The sequence below is a fragment of the Salvelinus sp. IW2-2015 genome, linkage group LG8 (genome assembly GCF_002910315.2).
Source record: "Salvelinus sp. IW2-2015 linkage group LG8, ASM291031v2, whole genome shotgun sequence".
NCBI classification, from domain to species: domain Eukaryota; kingdom Metazoa; phylum Chordata; class Actinopteri; order Salmoniformes; family Salmonidae; genus Salvelinus; species Salvelinus sp. IW2-2015.
Genome location: NC_036848.1, coordinates 36,778,944 through 36,798,029, shown reverse-complemented (window position 1 = coordinate 36,798,029; position 19,086 = coordinate 36,778,944). Strand labels below are relative to the sequence as shown.

General features: G+C 42.7%; 1 protein-coding gene across 1 annotated transcript in view; it reads right to left on the bottom strand.

Annotated features, from left to right (window-relative positions):
• The window catches only part of cacna1g (calcium channel, voltage-dependent, T type, alpha 1G subunit), a 207,000-nt gene that overhangs the window by 170,817 nt on the left and 17,097 nt on the right, over positions 1-19,086 (bottom strand). Inside the window, 1 exon segment of the mRNA XM_070445033.1 lies at positions 18,532-18,629. Coding sequence (XP_070301134.1) covers positions 18,532-18,629 — 98 coding nt within the window.

Here is a 19,086-nt window from a genome sequence, read left to right as displayed (position 1 = left end):
CTCCACGGTAAGTACAGGGAGTATGCGCAGGTTTCCTACCTGACTTCGCCACACTCCCTTTAAGGCCCCCCCAAGAAATTTTGGGTTGTACTCACGGCTTCCAGCCTTGTCCCGTGCTGCCTCCTCATATCGACCTCCTCTCGGCTTTCGCTCGCCTCCAGCTCCTTCACGAGGGAGCGACTATTCTCCGGTTGGCCAAGGTCAGCCTACTACCAATCGTCCTCCCATCTGCCAGAAATCCTGTGTAAGGTGGGCCTTTGCGCTTTAACATGCCGCTTGGTCCATAGTGGGTAATTCTGTCACGACGTTTGGAGATTGACGGACCAAAACGCAGCAGTAGGAAATAAGCCATATTCCTTTTAATGAATACAAAGGCAAAATGAAACAAAACCACTTACACACTAAACAAAACAAGAAAACGATCGTGAAGCTAAGAACGAAAGCACACACAGGCTACAAACGGTTAACATAGACAATTACCACAATCACATGAAAGCCTATGGTACCCTAAATTATGGCCCCAATCAGAGAACAACAGAAATCAGCTGTCTCTAATTGGGAACCCATTCAGGCAACCAATAGACTCTCCTAGACAACTAAACCAACATAGACAACGCTAGACACATGCACTCAACACAAACCCATACACTACACCAAACACCCCTTTACCATATAATCACCCAAAACCAAACAAACAAACATTCCCCATGTCACACCCTACCTAACTAAAATAATAAAGAAAACAAAGAATACTAAGCCAGGGCGTGACATGAACTGAGTAAAAACTCTAAATATGTGATTGCACAGATAGATGTTCACTTGTTTGAGGTTGAGGTAGTACTTGGTGGTGTCCCATCTTTTCCACAAGTTCATCAATGTTCGGGTAAGGCTCTGAGCTGAGAAATCCTCAGAATTGAGTGGAGGTGTTCAGCAGTAAGTCGGACTTCTGTGTGATGTTTTGTTCAGGTTCATCAAAGAAAAACAGTTGTTCACACAGGTATGTGCTGCCAAACATAGACAACGTTTGAGCAGCCTGGAATGCGCACTGGGCATTGTGTCGGGGAGGAAACGGCACTCCGCAGCACCCACTGCCGCATATTGTGCCCTCAGTGCATCATTGCATTGGAGGTCAATCAACTCCATTTTGGAGTTGTTGGTGAGCTTTCCACCTCAACAGCAAATGGTTACCGAGCAGTTTCCAACCTGCTTTTTTGTGCTTCAAAGTCAGCAAATCGCGTCGAAAGTCAGCGCAAGCATACCTATTTTATCAGCAACTGTGCGCTCGGGAACGCACTGTAGAGAGCTTCTCTTTCATGGTCTGCAGCTGGGAAAGTGGCTCAAATTTCTTTCCGCATCTGCGTCTCCCACAGAGTCAGTTTGTTTTAAATGCCTTACACTGTACTGTACATATCAAGAATGACATGATCCCACCCTGCAGCTGCCAAGTTTCATTGCATTCAGATGACTCGTAATGTCACACAGAAAAGCCATTTCACACAGAAACATTTCGTCTCGGAGTTGTGTTGTGTCTTTCCCTTTGCTGTCCAAGAACAACAAATCTCCTCACGAAGCTCGAAACATCTTTGAGCACTTTCCCTGGCTAGCCATGCACCTCTGTGTGATAAGGCAAATCACCATGCTCCGTTTCTAACTCCGTCAGAAATGCCTTAACTGGCGGTGATTCAAACCTTTGGCTCTGATAAAGTTAACTGTGCGCGTGATGATGCTCATTACATGCTCCATTTTCAAGGCTTTACCGCACACGCTTCCTGGTGTATGAATATCAATGATAAGCTGTCAGCTCACCTGTCGCGTTGTTCACTCTGCATTTTGCCCCGGTATCGTTCGCACCAGGTCAGTGCCGCCTCCTGCTAGTCTCACACGCTCAGGGTGCTCCGGTCGGATTGTCAAAACCCACGAGTTTTTTCCCAAGGCAGCTCCACGTCATTTACCGAGCATTGCTATGACACCCCGCTGTCTTCAGTACAAATATGCCCACGTAGTTTGTGCATCCAATAGGACGTAGCCCAAAAACTCCTCTGTCAACGCTTAAGGCTAGACGTCGCACTCCGCGATGAAAATTGACCCCAACTGGCAGTGTCAGAGAAATGTCGGTGCTCTCATCCACAGCCAAGGAATATGCAATGAAATCTTTTCCCTTTTTCACAAGCTGCTCTTTTAGATGATGACAACTGGTCTACTCTCTCGGCAATGTGTTTCTGGCTCAGACTCACATTTAAAAAAGAGTTGCCTTTTTCTGGGCACACTTTCGTCACAAAACTTTAATCATGCAGTTTTTGATGAAATCCCCCTCCGTAAATGGCCGGGCTGATTAGCGATCTCTTCTGCCAAAAAATAAACATGGCCTTAGACCAGCAGCCTGGCCTTGTGATTTGGTCTTTTTTTGAAGCAGAGCCCCCCCCCCCCCCCTCTCGGATTTGAGGCCTCGTTTAATTCTTCTGCCTTTTGTAGCCTGTTTCCATGTCCAATTCGTTGTTATTGTCCTCGCTGTTTCGTTTCATAATGTCGTCTCAGATTATACTCTATTCATACCGGCCACCTTTCCTCCACACAGAGAACACACAGTTTCCAGCTGACCTCCGTGAAGCATATACTCCGACTCCCACCTTGTTTGAAACCCCCGTTCTCAGTGTCCACCTTCCGGTGGCCATTTTTGATGGGATCTGAAAGTTAATTTTACTGTGATGCTGACGACTGCTGTGCCAATAAATATTTGAAATGAAGCAGCTACTGCTCGGTGCGTCACCGTTGCATTGTGGGAATGTAGTATTGGTGCGTGTAAAAAGATCTGCGGGCTGCCGGCTTGCTGCGGTCGCGGGCCGGTTCTATAAATAAATTCAAATCATCCCAGGGGCCGTAAAAAACCTTCTCGCGGGCCGGATGTGGCCCGCGGGCTTGACATTCTGACATATGTGGTCTAGAGCGTTGGACTAGTAACCGAAAGGTTGCAAATTTGAATCCCCGAGCTGACAAGGTACAAATCTGTCGTTCTGCCCCTGAACAAGGCAGTTAACCCACTGTTCCTAGGCCGTCATTGACAATAAGAATGTGTTCTTAACTGACTTGCCTAGTAAAATTAAAAATAACATGTGTTATTGTTGAAATATTTTAACATTTTGAAAAAACAATTGTCCCTCCCTGTTGCAAACAACAAGCGTCCATTGCCCCGTCACAGGGGGATTCATGTCTGATTTAACTAGCAATTACCAGTTGGAGGGCCGTTCAGGGGAATTTTCCCCAAATATGATACATTTCCACTTCCCACTTGGTTACAAACAAACCATAAGACTGCTAACCATCCACTGTAGTGTAGTATAACATCACTCTAGTTGCGTGTTATATACCACAAGGTTGCGTTTTCAAACTCAGTGATGGACACAATTGTTATTAGTATTATGTTTGATTTTTTTTTAAATTACACCTATCCCAAAACTGAACCCTTACCTTAACCATTCGGGAATGAGTGCCTAAACTTAATATTTTAACCCTATCCAAAAGCTTAACCCTTAACTTTCTAAATTTGACGTTTGGAGCAACTTCAAAATGTGAAGTTTGGACAAATGGAATGATCCTGAGCAGGAGGAGTCAACCCAGGGTGTCAAAAACACTTCAAAATGTGACGTTTGGAGCAACATCCAAATTTGACATTTGGAGAAATTTGGAAAAAACGCCTTAATTATACAGTGACACCGTGAGAGCTTGTTGCTATAATGAAGAGCACTTCTTTTAATATAACATGCTTTTGAAATGCAATACTGGTGCACAATTTCTACTTAAAATATTAAATGGGATGCAAAAAACACTTTTTCGTGGAACAACCCAGGTAGCTGAGACGTTAAGCTACAAGTTAAACAATATTATTATGTACCACAGGGAGATAGTGAAGAAGTGTGAAGTGTGAAGAAATGCAGACTCACACTATAGATCAAATGGAAAAGGAAAAGCGACACTCAAAGGTCCCAATCCTATTTTTAGATCACATCCAATGACATCAACAATGCATGACTAGGTGACGTTAGGATTTGTCCCAAAGTCATGAAATCTTTACTCTTTGGAATTAACACAATAATGCAGAATATGTCAACACAAAAACTACTAAACAGCACATGTATAATGTTTAGGGCTGTCAGAGTTAATCAGTGTATCCAGCTAAAACAACAATGGGATGTCACATCAAGTTGACATTGAGGTTAACCCTCTGGACTCTAAGTCATATCTAAGGAAGGGGGGAGGAGTGGTTCTAAGTGAACATATTAATATGTTTTAAGACGGTCAAACCAAGGATTGCTTATCTATTTGATTAGGAATTTTAAGATATAAGAAAGATCTGGAAACTTTTTTTCTCTTTTTTCATGTATTTATCCCCACATTTTAGGCACTAAACTATGTCCATATAGTATATACAGTACTTCCATTAACTTTTCAAACCGGTACCGGGGACCTTCATACGAGTCATGTGAGGCTTGTGGGCGTCCAAGAGCCCACAAGCCTAGAGTGTGTAACCAAACCGTTTGGACACTACAGACAGAAGTTGGCAGAAGAGGCTGTACCGACTTCAGACAAGTCTTGTGAGGCGTGTGGGCATCCGTTCGGATGCTACAGACGTTTTCGTGGGAAGACTGATTCTCAGGATGTCTCATGGTCTGAGGAACACTTTAGCACTGCCACCTTTCACCGCAGATCCGGAAGGGCGATATCGGCGGATGTGGTGGATTGAGACGCAGCTACTGCAAAAAACAGATATCTATATCTTAAACAGACTCATTTTGATGGGGATGTTTGTAGGCCAACGGATAAAGAAAGTGTGTTTTATCAATTCACCAGATTCTCTTACCGTTACTTTGGACAAAATCAAGACATCAATATTCTTGTAATGCTTTTTGTATAAAAAAATCTTAAATCAGAGCTCAATATTAGCAAATCCTGAGACGCAGTGCCTTAGACCGCTGCGCCATTCGGGAGCAATGATGGACTACCCCAGCCAAACTTTAACCCGGACAATGCTGAGCAAATTGTGAGCTGCCCTATGGGACTCCCAATCACAGCCAGTTGTGATACAGCCTGGAATCAAACCAGGGTCTGTAGTGACACCTCTAGCACTGAGATGTAGTGCATTAGACCGCTGCGCCACTCGGGAGCCTAATAAACGTATGCACTTATTGGGTGCATTATGTATACATTATTCTAGTCTGCACTTATACTAAGGTCTAAAAAAAATCCAGTATGTATGTTGTGTATTTTGTTAGTGCGTGCTCTACATTATCCCCTTCAGATAGTCACCATGAACTCTCCAGGAAACAGCATTCAGCAGGATTCAGCTTGTTCAACACTCCCTGACGAGGCACACTTTCTGCACTTAACAGCACTTTCTCTCTCTCCATCTCTATCTCCATCTCTCTCGGTCTTTCGTTCAATTTCTCTTTCTCTCTCTCCATCTCTCTCTCCATCTCTCTCTGTCTTTCGTTCAATTTCTCTTTCTCTCTCTGGTCATTAATGAGTAAAACAGCAATGCAAAGCAATGCAAAGCAATGTAACACACACATACACATTAACGAGGCAACTCCAAATCAGCGCAGGGACCTTATACTGCAGTGTGCTGCGCTATGGGAGAATGATGCTTAGCTCTGCCTGTCACAGAGTTTAGGATTACTGTCTTATAGTCGCATTAAACATAGAGGCTCACTCCAATGCAAGACATGGGCTTAGTCCCAATAGTGTAACTTTGCTTCCTTTTACTTTAAATGAAGGGCTTTATAGGAAACTGTGCCCTAACCTTTGGAACAAATGGCTACTGTGGCCAAATTCGTTTCTCTGGTGTGTTGTTATGCTAATGACATACAGCAGCTTATTGTGGAGCCAACATGGATCATAGGGGATCCCCAGGTTATTAAATCGATGCATGAAACCAAATTTGAAAAAGCTGGACAAGCTGAAAATTGTGAATAATGGAACAAGATGGCATTTCAACAGGATCTCACGGTTTGACTTCAGTATTCAACGTTTGTCCGGGGGAGATAAACATAACATTTCAACGGTTAAGTTTAGGCATTAATTCTGAATTGTTAAGGTAAGGGTTAAGGTTTAGGATAGGGGTACAACAGAAACAACTTAATGATTAAGTTTAGGCATTAATTCCAAATGGTTAAGGTAAGGGTTAAGATTTGGGATAGGGTAAAAAAAWATATATATATTGCCTAGCACTGGGACTGAACATGTGACCCTCGGAACCAGAACTCCGGGATAGGTTTACAACTGAAACAATTTGACGGTTACGTTTAGGCATTCATTTCCAAATGGTTCAGGTAAGGGTTAAGGTTTGGTATAAGGCTAAAACAAAACAAATTAAATGAGGGCCTAGCACTGGGATTGAACACACAACACTTGGAGCTGGAGCTCACGCCTTACACCCATCTACCATCCCCATCCACTGCACCCTAGCAAGCCTACTTGATGGTAATAGCACTCACCGTTACCCCTAGTAGCCAGTTAAGACATTTCCCAAAGTCCTGTGGACCTGGACGAACGTTGAATATCGCCTTAGATCTCAAGTGACCTGACTGGGCATATATCCTACATATTCAATAATTCCTTTTGAGGTATGTCTTTTCCCCTTTCCTTTTTTCTCACACACACAAACAAACACCTCTCCCCATCCCCTGACAACCACACACTCTCCCTTTCTCCACAACCTAAACATAATCCATCTGATTGACATTTCGTCTTGTATAATAACCGTCTATCTCCTCCTCTGTCTTTGTGTGCTTTCCAGTTACGCGCTGGGCGGCCATTTCATTTCAACATGGCTGCCAGGAAACTGACTGTGATGGGAGCCCATCTGCTTACAGGCACATCAAATCTCTCCTGTCCTCTCGGCTGAMGCCAGCCCTGGCACTGGCAGCACTGTGTGTCTACCTAACTCTACTGACGGAGTTTCAAAAGAGGGAGTTGGAACACACTTGCGTCCCTCTGTAGCCTAATCCGTAGGCAATAGCCCTTAACAAAGGGTCTAAGCCCAAAGTGCTGGATATTGTTGTTTTGATTAGGGAGGAAACAAAGGGGCTAAGATGGATGTACAGCAGAGCTAGCGTTAATTAACATACAGTAACTGAATCTCCCTAAGGTAAAACTAGTGTGTTGCTTTGTAAATATTTTGTGAGATTGTTACATGAAATGCTACATTGGCAGTACATGCTGTAATAACAAAAGGGATACCTAGTCAGTTGCACAACTGAGATAATAATGGCGTCGGAGGGGATGGCTGCTATTTTACGGGCTCCTAACCAACTGTGCTATTTTGTTAGTTTTTTTGCATTATTTGTAAGTTATTGTTTTGCTCACTTTGTACATGATGTTGCTGCTACCGTCTCTTATGACTGAAAATAACTTCTGGACATCAGAACAGCGATTACTCCCCTCGAACTGGACGAAGATTTTTTCTTTAACGAGTCCGACACAAAGGATATACTGCTTTCTCGGGAACGGGCCCAAATCCCTGTCATTTGCGTGAAGAAAGGACGGAGAAAAAGGGGGCGTAGGTCGAGCTGCCTTCTGAGAATTCGTAGGCGAGTGAGTAAACCACCACTACCATCCATTCTACTGGCCAACGTGCAATCATTGGAAAACAAAATGGATGATATACGATCAAGACTATCCTACCAACGGGACATTGAAAACTGTAATATCTTATGTTTCACCGAGTCGTGGCTGAACGACAACACAGATAATATAGAGCTGGAGGGATTTTCCATGCATCGGCAGGACAGAAAAGCTATGTCTGGTAAGATGATGGGCGGGTGTGTGTGTCTATTTTTCAATAACAGCTGGTGTGCAATGTCTAATATTAAAGAAGTCTTGCGGTATTGCTCGCCTGAGGTAGAGTACCTTATGATAAGCTGTAGACCYCGCTAGCTACCAAGAGAGCTCTCGTTTATATTACTCGTAGCCGTCTATATACCATCACAAACCGATGTTGGCACTAAGACCGCACTCAACCAGCTGTATAAGGCCATAAGCAAACAAGAAAAATGCTCATCCAGAAACGCCGCTCCTAGTGGCCCGGGGAATTTAGTGCAGGCAAACTTAAATCAGTTTTACCTCATTTCTACCTGCATGTGCAACCAGAGGGGAAAAAACTCGAACKSCTTTACTCCACACACAGACGCATACAAAGCTCTCCTCCGCCCTCCATTTGGCAAATCTGTAATTCTATCCTCCTGATCATAATTCTATCCTCCTGATTCCTGCTTACAAGAAAAAACTAAAGCAGGAAGTACCAGTGACTCGCTCAATACGGAAGTGGTCAGATCCCGCGGATGCTACGCTACCTGACTGTTTTGCTAGCACAGACTGGAATATGTTCCCGGGATTCATCCAATGGCATTGAGGAGTATACCACCTCAGTCATCGGCTTCATGAATAAGTGCATCTATGACGTCGTCCCCACAGTGACCGTACGTACATAGCCCAACCAGAAGCCATGGATTACAGGCAACATCCGCATCGAGCTAAAGGCTAAAGCTTCTGCTTTCAAGGAACGGAACACTAATCTGGACACATATAAGAAATCCCGCTACGCCCTCAGATGAACCATCAATACAGGTTTAAAATTGAATCCTACTACACTGGCTCTGATGCTCGTCGGATGTCGCAGGGCTTGAAAACTATTACGGACAACAAAGGGAAACCCAGCCGCGAGCTGCCCAGTGACGCAAGCCTACCAGACGAGCTAAATGCCTTTTATGCTCGCTTCGAGGCAAGCAACACTGAAGCATGCATAAGAGCACCAAAAGTAGTTTGAAATGTTTTGGCAAAGATTAGAGGTAATTTTTTAGATATTTTGTAATGACGTTGCGCAAATTGGAAGCTGTTTTTTTCTGGATCAAACGCGCCAAATAAATGGACAATTTGGATATATATGGACGGAATTAATCGAACAAAAGGACCATTTGTGATGTTTATGGGACATATTGGAGTGCCAACAAAAGAAGCTCGTCAAAGGTAAGGCATGATTTATATTTTATTTCTGCGTTTTGTGTTGTGCCTGCAGGGTTGAAATATGCTACACTCTCTTTGTTTACTGTTGTGCTATCATCAGATAATAGCATCTTATGCTTTCTTTCAAAAAAGCCTTTTTGAAATCTGACATGTTGGCTGGATTCACAACGAGTGTAGCTTTAATTTGGTATCTTACATGTGTGATTTAATGATTTTATATCATTTTTATTTTATTTGGCGCTCTACATTTTCCCTGGCTATTGGCCAAGTGGGACGCAAGCGTCCCACATATCCCAGAGAGGTTAACTGACTTGCCTAGTTATATAAAGGTTAAAAAAAAAAAAGTTCTACAGCTGCACCATTGAGAGCATCCTGACAAGGTGCATCACCGACTGGTATGGCAACTGATCGGCATCTGACCGTAAGGCGCTACAGAGGGTAATGCGTACGGCCACGTACATCACTGGGACCAAGCTTCCTGCAGTCCAGGACCTACATACTAGGCGGTGTCAGAGGAAAMCCCAAAAAATTGTCAAAGACTCCAGTCACCCAAGTCATAGACTGTCAACTCTGCTACCGCACGGCAAGCGGTACTAGAGCGCCAAGTCTAGGACCAAAAGGCTCCTAAACAGCTTCTACCCCCAAGCCATAAGACTGCTGAACAATTCATCAAATGGCCACCGGGAGTATTTACATTGACAACCCCCCAACCTATTTGTTTTTACACTGCTGCTACTCACTGTTTATTATCTATGCATCTATCACTATATCACTATTATCTATCACTTTACCCCTACCGACATGTACAAATTACCTCGACTAACCTGTACCCCCGCACATTGACTCGGTACCGGTACCCGCTGTATATAGCCTCATTATTGTTATTTTACTGTGTTACTTTTTTATTATTTTTTACTTTAGGTTATTTGGTAAATATTTTCTTAACTCTTTCTTGAACTGCACTGTTGGTTAAGTTCTTGTAAGTAAGCATTTCACGGTAAGAGCTACACCTGTTGTATTCAGTGCATGTGACAAATAAAGTTTGATTTGATTTGAATGCATTCAACCAAAATGTGTCTCCCACATTTAACCCAACCACTCTGAATCAGAAAGGTGCAGTGGGCTGCTTTAATCGACGCCATCGGTGCCTGGGAAGCAGTTGTTGGGGGTTAACTGCCTTGCTCAAGAGAAGAACAGCAGATCTTTCCAGGATTTCGAACCAGCAAACGTTCAGTTTCTGTCCCAATGCTCTTAAACGTTAGGCTACCTGCCTACTTTAATTGATAGAATGATTTTACCCAAGGTAGATCAGGCCATGCCCTCATCCGGCAGATTACCACCCACTTCACCAATGTCACCACCCCATGACTCTATGTCCTCCCTTGGTTGGCTATAGTACAGTATCCCTCCTGACACCAGATATTATCCCAGCTAACCAAGAACATCCCCAGGACATTATTGCACAATGTTTCATGACGGTTCTATTAAGGTTATGATCCAACATCACCGTCATAAAGTTCAAAATGATCCATCCTCCTCCTCCTCCTCCAAAATGTGATACCTTTCCAGCTCAATTGAACATCAAAAGATAACTTGTTCATGCTATATTGTATTCCAGCGATGTAAAGGCCTCTGGGATAGTTTGTGTCCTCTGTGTCCTCTGAGCAGTCTCCAGATTCCACACTCAGACAGTAGAAGCATTCGGGAAGCCAAGACGTGACTCTGTCCTTTCTAAAGGTCCTATGACCTACACTATCTCCAATACCTCCTTATAAAGGCATACACAGGAAGTACCCACTAAACCCATTTGACCTCCACTATTTCCTCAATACACCTTCTATTGGTTCAGGAAATACTAGCGGCTAGGACATCGTCAGAACGTGTTTACTGTAATTATGTTTATCTAAGGCTAAGTGAACAACAAACAGGAAGGAACATCCAGCCGAGGAAAGGAGAGGTAGGTCAACACTTTGGGCTTATCACTGGTGAAGTACAAAACAGTGTGAACCTCAGCACAGCTCAAACACGAGGCCTAACAAGGCATGGAGAACACAATGAAACGTTCTTGCTAATGCCAAGTCGATAACAATGTGAGTGTGTGGGGGGTTAGGGGTATGTGTATGTGTGTTGTGCTGTAAGTGTGCACATGCCGTGTGTGAGTGTGTGTGTGGTGTGTGTGTGTGTGTGTGTGTGTGTGTGTGTGTGTGTGTGTGTGTGTGTGTGTGTGTGTGTGTGGTGTGTGTGTGTGTTGTGTGTGTGTGTGTGTGCGTGTGCGTGTGCGTGCGTGTGTGTGTGTGTGCGTGCATGCATGCATGCAAACCAGTCTTCTGAACAGTCTTCTGAGCAGACAGACAGCCATCTTCTCCTAGCAACCAGTTCCATGAGCAGCAGTAAGAAGAGTTCCTCCTTAAATATGTACTTCTTGTTCAATTATTTTATTATATGTGAACAGTTGAGTTCACATCTAGAAGAATTGAAAGATACTTTTCTTTTGAGGAAATATTTTGGAGAGATTTGGATAGATTGATCGCCCTCATTCATCAGGCTCATCTGCTGAATCATCAGGTAACACAAAGAAGGAATGGGATTGGGGGACTATCAACCCAACAAGGACGAAAAGAAGAATCAGGACCTGGATAAACAAACATGAAACCAAAAGAGGGAGAAAGAGGAAGGATTTGTAATGGGTTTCTGGAGACAGTCCAGGCCTTGAAAGTGAAACAAAGCATCACACAAAAGTAAAAAACAGTGGGAACATCTTGAAGTATCTTAAATTATGTGTAATGTGTTGTTTCATTGAAAAACACATTTAATATCTTTATTTGTATTATTCATCAAGTGCATTGTTTAAAAAGTGTATTTGTCTAGAGGTGCATTATTTCATTATTTTGAGTCTAAGAAGTTGGGGGGTACTAAAACTGACATGTGGAATTGTTTTAAGATGGTCATACTATGGATCATTAAGTTATTTCATTTAGAATTTTAGGACCCCTTTAGGTATCTCAAATATACATATAAAACTTTCTTTGATAAAATATTGATTTTGGCCTTTACTACTAAAGCCCATAGTAATGCATTGAATAACACATTCATAAATGGCAAAAAAACAACAGTCAAAAAACAAATCATCAGAAACAACGTTTTGAAGTGTCTGTCCTAAATCTAGGAGATGTTTTTTTTTTATCTGGAAAAATATATATAATAAAATGAAATATATTATATATATATATATATATATATATAATATATATATATATATATATATATATATATATATATATATATATACGGTACCAGTCAAAAGTTTGGACAACTCATACAAGGGTTTTTCTTTATTTTTACTATTTTATACATTCTATAATAATAGTGAAGACCTCAAATACTATGAAATAACACATATGGAATCATGTAGTAACCAAAAAAGTAAGAAACATCAAAATATATTTTAGATTTTTAGATTCTTCAAAGTAGCAACCCTTTGCCTTGATGACAGCTAAGCACTTGTTGGCTGCATTTCTTTCATTCTGCTGTCCAACTCATCCCAAACCATCTCAATTGGGTTGAGGTCAGGTGATTGTGGAAGTCAGGACATCTGACGCAGCACTCCATCACCCTCCTTCTTGGTTAAATAGCCCTTACACAGCCTGGAGGTGTGTTTTGGGTCATTGTRCTGTTGAAAAACAAATGATAGTCCCACTAAGCGCAAACCAGATGCGATGGTGTATCACTGCAGAATGCTGTGGTAGCCATGCTGGTTAAGTGTGCCTTGAATTCTAAATAAATCTCTGACAGTGTCACCAGCAAAGCACCACCACACCTCCTCCTCCATGCTTCACGGTGGGAACCACACATGCGGAGATCATCCGTTCACCTACTCTGCGTCTCACAAAGACACAGCGGTTGGAAATAAAAATCTCTAATTTAGAATCATCAGAATAAAGGACAGATTTCCACTGGACTAATGTTCATTGCTCGTGTTTCTTGGCCCAAGCAAGTCACTTCTTCTTATTGGTGTCCTTTAGTAGTGGTTTCTTTGCAGCAATTTGACCATGAAGGCCTGATTCACGCAGTCTCCTCTGAACAGTTGATGTTGAGATGTGTGTTACTTGAATTCTGCGATGCATTTATTTGGGCTGCAATTTCTGAGGCTGGTAACTGTAATGAACTTATCCTCTGCAGCAGAGGTAACTCTGGGTCTTCCTTTCCTGTGGTGGTCCTCATGAGAGCCAGTTTCATTATAGTGCTTGATGGTTTTTCCGACTTGACTGACGTTCATGTAAAAGTAATAACAGACTGTCGTTTCTCTTTGCTTATTTGAGCTGTTCTTGCCATAACATGGACTTGGTCTTTTACCAAATAGGGCTATATTCTGTATACCACCCCTACCTTGTTACAACACACCTGATTGTCTCAAATTAACTTTTAACAAGGCACACCTGTTATTGAAATGCATTCCAGGTGACTACCTGAAGCTGGTTGAGAGAATGCCAAGAGTGTGCAAAGCTGTCATCACGGAAAAAGGTGGCTACTTTGAAGAATCTCAAATATAAAATATATCTTGATTTGTTTAACACTTTTTTGTTTACTACATGATTCCATATGTGTTATTTCATAGTTTTGATGTCGTCACTACTATTCTACAATGTAGAAAATAGTAKAAATAAAGAAAAGCCCTGGAATGAGTAGGTGTGTCCAAACTGTGACTGGTACTGTATATATATGTTTTTTCTTTTACACATATATAAACCATTTTTGGGGGGCTAAGCATAAAATGACCTTCATACTCCCATTAAACCTGTACCGGTTACCTTCAGACAATAGCAAAATGTAGAACACCATCGTATTCCTGTGAATCTCCTCTTTCCATAATGGTGTTCCATTAGTTTGTAGCCAATATTTAAACGGTTCTGACGCTACCAAACCTTAACCAGACTTGCCGCATCACAGCACAACTCAACCAGACCAGGCCTATCACAGCACAGCACAACCAAACCCGGCCTATCACAGCACAGCTCTACCAGACCCGGCCCGCCTTAACTCAGCCCAACTCTACACAGCACTGACCACTAACCTAGGGTCTGACGAAACACTATCGAGGGTAATGCACCACATGATGCAGCACACACCATGTATCATTCACATCATCAGCCTACATATGCTGAGAGTTWAAAGCTTCGCCAGACACACTGCCCTCCACACCACCCTCCTCAATTCCCCCCATAACCTCCCTCTCAGGCTAYTTTTGGTTACCCTCCCTACTCCCATCCCCAGGAATGGCCCGGGACACTTGGCCCCAAGGCAGCCCTAACCCTGCAACAGGAGCCACACCAAGACCTCRTGTACTCACCCASAATGGAGCATTGGCAACCACTCTGGTCCCCTGCAGCAGCTCCACTCCTTTGGCGGGAGCTTCATCCAGTGGACTAAGCTCGGTCAACACTGCCCTCCCAGTTCTAGCCCCAGACCCTGCATCCAGTGACTTGAGGGATGTCTGTCAAATGCTCAGTCTGCTCTGCTCTCACGTGGTTGGCCAGGGATCTTAAAAAAGGCTCAGCTCACTCAACAAGTAGCTGCAGATGACCCTATGCCTGTTAGCTCTTATGGGAATGAGCTTAGTCCCCCCGCTGACTATAAAATATRCTAGGGGGCTTGGGCTAATGSACCTAAATGTGCGAAGTATGATTTAAYAAATTGACACAATTGACATTTGAATACAGGACTAATGTCCTGATATTCTTGTTCTATCAGATACATGGTTAAATGGATCTGTCTCTGATAAAGTACATTGACGTAAATTATTAGAATGTAGTTAGATGTGACAGGTTACAGAAAGGGGAATACACATTTATTTGTTGCTGAGATTTATCGCCCCCCCCTGTTGCCATGGTGGATGCTAATTGTGCTATATCTGAATGTTAAACCATTTTCTGTCCTCTGAGTTTCTCATTTTAGGGGATTTGAATCTGGATTGGCTAAACCCGGCCTCAGATCAATTTAAGAGAATATGCATTGGTTTTAATCTGACTTAATTGATCTCAAAACCCACACGGCTAAATGTTAAAAACCCTGTTCACTCTTAATTGATTGGTTTAATTCTTACTAGGAACCACCATCAATATTTTGTCTTGTGGAGTATTTGCATATGATCTCAGTGATCATGAAACCGCAAAATACTAATCTTTGTTTAATTTCTCCGCTCAATGGTTTTTACACGACATGTTCCTCTCTGATTTAGCCWCTGTCTCCTGTATTCATGACCCTGAGTTGGCTCTAGAAAATGTATCCTCCATATTTATTCCACTGGCAGATAAACASYCCCCTTTTAAACAATTCAGAGTCAAAGATAGATTGAACCCTTGGTTTTTTRCGGAGTTATCGGAGCTCATTRAGATGAGAAATCAGGCCTGGGCCAAAGCAAGGAAAACTGACTCTGTAGTGGTCTGACAATCTTTCAGACAATTGAGAAACAGATGTATTATCTCGATTAAGAAAGCTAAATCAAGCTATTTTTTAAGCTCTATCTCTGACTGCTGGTGATCCTTACATTTTTTGGAAAACAGTAAACTGAAGCATACAAATTCCTCTTCTTCCCTGGCTAAGCAAGTTCTGTCTGACTGGCAGCATAACTGAGAAGAATGGGATAAGTGATGCTTTTAATCATAATTTTATCTCGGCAGGCTTTCTATTTGAGACAAACGGTGGTGTAGTTGACCCTGGTCAGTCAATCTACTGCTCTTCCCTCTGCCAGCCTCTAGCTGACTCTACGGTTAACCTGTCAACTTCTAGTGCATCTTTGTTTTCATTTCAACAATTTACTATCTGTGATGTGCTAGATGCCTTGCTTAAGATTGATGTAAAACAATTCCACTGGGGCTGATATCCTTGATCCATTTTTGCTGCAGCTCTCTGCCCCCCTGATTGCTGAATAATTAACCCATATTTTTTACCTSACGATTATATCTGGTACTAACCCCAAGGTTTGGAAGGCGGACCATGCACTTCCCCCTTCACAAAGGTGGTGACCCTTGTGACCTAAATCATTATTGGCCTATTTCTAAACTTTCTTGCCTAGCTAAAATATTATAATCCCTGATGAACTCTCAGCTAAAATCTTACTTATCTTTGAAATGTATTCTTAATGTACAGTTGGGTTTTAGACCAGGCCATAGCATTCTCTGCTGCATCCCGATGTATACATAATGTGGTTAACTGTATGGATAAAAGGCAACATTGTGCTGCCCTCTTCATTGACCTGTCAAAGGTTTTTGATACTGTTGATCACCACTGCTAATGCAGAGTCTGACGATTTAAGCATATGTACTTTGGATGGTGTCCATATTGATCGTGTTCCTGCTTCCAAATATTCGGGTAGCTGAATAGATGAAAAGCTGTCTTTTAAAAAGTATATTGAGGAGTTAGTTAAGAAGCTGTAGAAATAGGTCCTGCATCTTGCTAAATACTATAAAGCAGACTATTGAGTCGACGTTCCTACCGGCCCTAGACTATAGCGACCTCATCTATATGAACACAGCTGCCACTTCATTAAAGCCATTCGTTTATCATAGTGCACTGTGCTTCATTACGGGCGACAAATTTTAGTACTCATCACTGCATTCTCTACCAGAAAGTTGGTTGGCCCTCTTTGATGTCACGTAGGTTGATACATTGCTATGTTTTCATTTATAAAAATCTTTTTACAAAAATTCTCACTGTACCTAACAATACTACATTTTACACCTACGAGTTACCACACCCAGTCTCAGGGATGGCTAACTCTGGAAATTCCTTTGGTCTCTCCTGACTCGGGTAAATCAGCTTTTAGTTTTCTTGCAACTTATTTGTGGAACAATCTTCAAAACGATGTTAAATGTGATGTTCTGGTGCCTCTCTTGTTTTTTTATGACAGTGTTTTTCTTTCTGCTTGACTTTTGTATTTATATTGATGTGTGTATTTTCTGATTTACGTCATTCAGGGCTCATCTGTAAAAGAGACCTTGGTCTCAGTATGACTCCCTGATCAAATAACGGTTGAATAAAGTATATATATAGGAGATTGAGACTGATACAATTGAGATAAGGACATGTTGGAAAAGTAGAGACGGAAACATTGGAGCTGTAAATGACAGCATTGGACATACATTTGACAAGATATGATGGAGCAGCCATTCGGATGAGGGAAGGCTGGCCTAGGGGGAGAGACATACTTCAGCGAAGGAAAATAGATGCAGAGTGTTGTAATAGAGAACTTATACAACGCCTTTCAAAAAGATGTCTGCCAAAAGGCCATATTGAAAAAGGAGTTTCGTCCTCAATATTCCAATGACATAGTCCCAAACACTGGAGATAGTTTGAAAAACAAATCAGCCAGTTCTCCCAGTGGACATCATCTCCCTGATGATGGACACATTTATTCTGACCATCTTAACGCTTCAGCGCATGTCCTGATTACACTGGAGAGGGGAGGGTGTGAAGAGAGATGGTGCATCCCCCAAATCAACAGTTCCCATCCCTACAATGACATTTCACAGCAGGGAGAGGGACAGGGAAAATCATCATCACATTAATGTACCATTACAACTGTGATTAGAGGGATGGACTACCTAATGAGAGAGCGAGAGCAGAGAGAGAGAGAGAGAGAGAGAGAGAGTGTGTGTGTGTGTGTGTGTTGTGTTGTGTGTGTGTGTGTGTGTGTGTGTGTGTGTTGGTGTGCGTGTGTGTGTGTGTGTTGTGTGTGTGTGTGTTGTGTGTGGTGTGTGTGTGTGTGTGTGGTGTGTGTGGTGTGTGTGTGTGTGTGTGTGTGTGTGTGTTGTGTGTGTGTGTGGTGTGTGTGTCAGGATTTGACTGACAGGAGTACTAAATTGTAAGGAGCCCTTGACACAACATGGGGCATGGGAGTCACACAAATACACTCACCCGCGCCCACCTGGACGCACGCACTCAACACACACACACGAAACACACACACACACACACACACCCTTCCTCCCAATCTAAAAGGCTGTCTCTCAGCAGCACAGGCGGTGGTGGGTATAATAGGGGAGGCCTGGAGTTTAGTAAGAGGGATGGGCAGTAGATGAGGAGGGTGAGAACAGGCAGCAGACATCCACACTGGGACATTAATGTGTTTATTAGAGAATTCAATCTGGACTCACTAAAGACTGATGGGGACTGAGAGACACCCTCAGATATACACCATGATGGAGAAAGAGAGATGGAGAGCGAGAAGGCAGAGAGAGGGGAAAGAGAAAGGAGGATATAGAGAGAGATAAAGAGAGAGAGAGAGAGGGCAGAGAGAGAGGGGAAAGAGAGCGGAGGATAGAGAGCGAGAGCGAGATAACACAGGGAGGTGGGGTGCAAGCAAATCAAAGCGGAGTGGAATCAGATCCCAGACAGATTAGCCTCATCAAAGAAACACAGAGAGATTGGCTATGGCCAATAACCCTGATTGAACCACTGTCTGGTTAGTAGGGAGAGAGGAGGAAGGGATGAGAGGAGAGGAGAGGGGTTGTCACTCACTAGGTACTCTGTTGATGGCTCGGAGGGGTCTCAGAACTCGAACCGTTCTCACCGCTGAGAAACTCACGTTTTGCAGGTTCAGAGAGTACTCCAGCATTCTGGAACAAAACAAACACAGACACTGTTAGTACCATGTCCCAGTCAGTCTACACAAACACTTGATATCATCCCACTGGACACATACATCAATTCAACGTCTATTCCACATTGGTTTACATTGAAACAACGTTGATTCAACCTGTGTGTGAACAAATCCTCTATTGCCCTCAAATTCAAACATAAACATTGAAGCCACTTCCACTGCTTTTTGTATTCTTCCCCTCTAATCAGGGACTGATTTAGACCTTGGACACCAGGTGGTGCAATTAAATATCAGAAAACCAACAGTAGACCTCGTAGGGTAAGGTTTGAATAACACTGATCTATTGCCTATGCACGCTAGCTGAGCTGAGAGTGGGACCAGTCATAAGGAACACTGGAATAGCAATAAAATATATTTCATCAAAGAGTAAATGTAAAACATATTCTCACTCTGGGTAATTCATCGGCTGATGT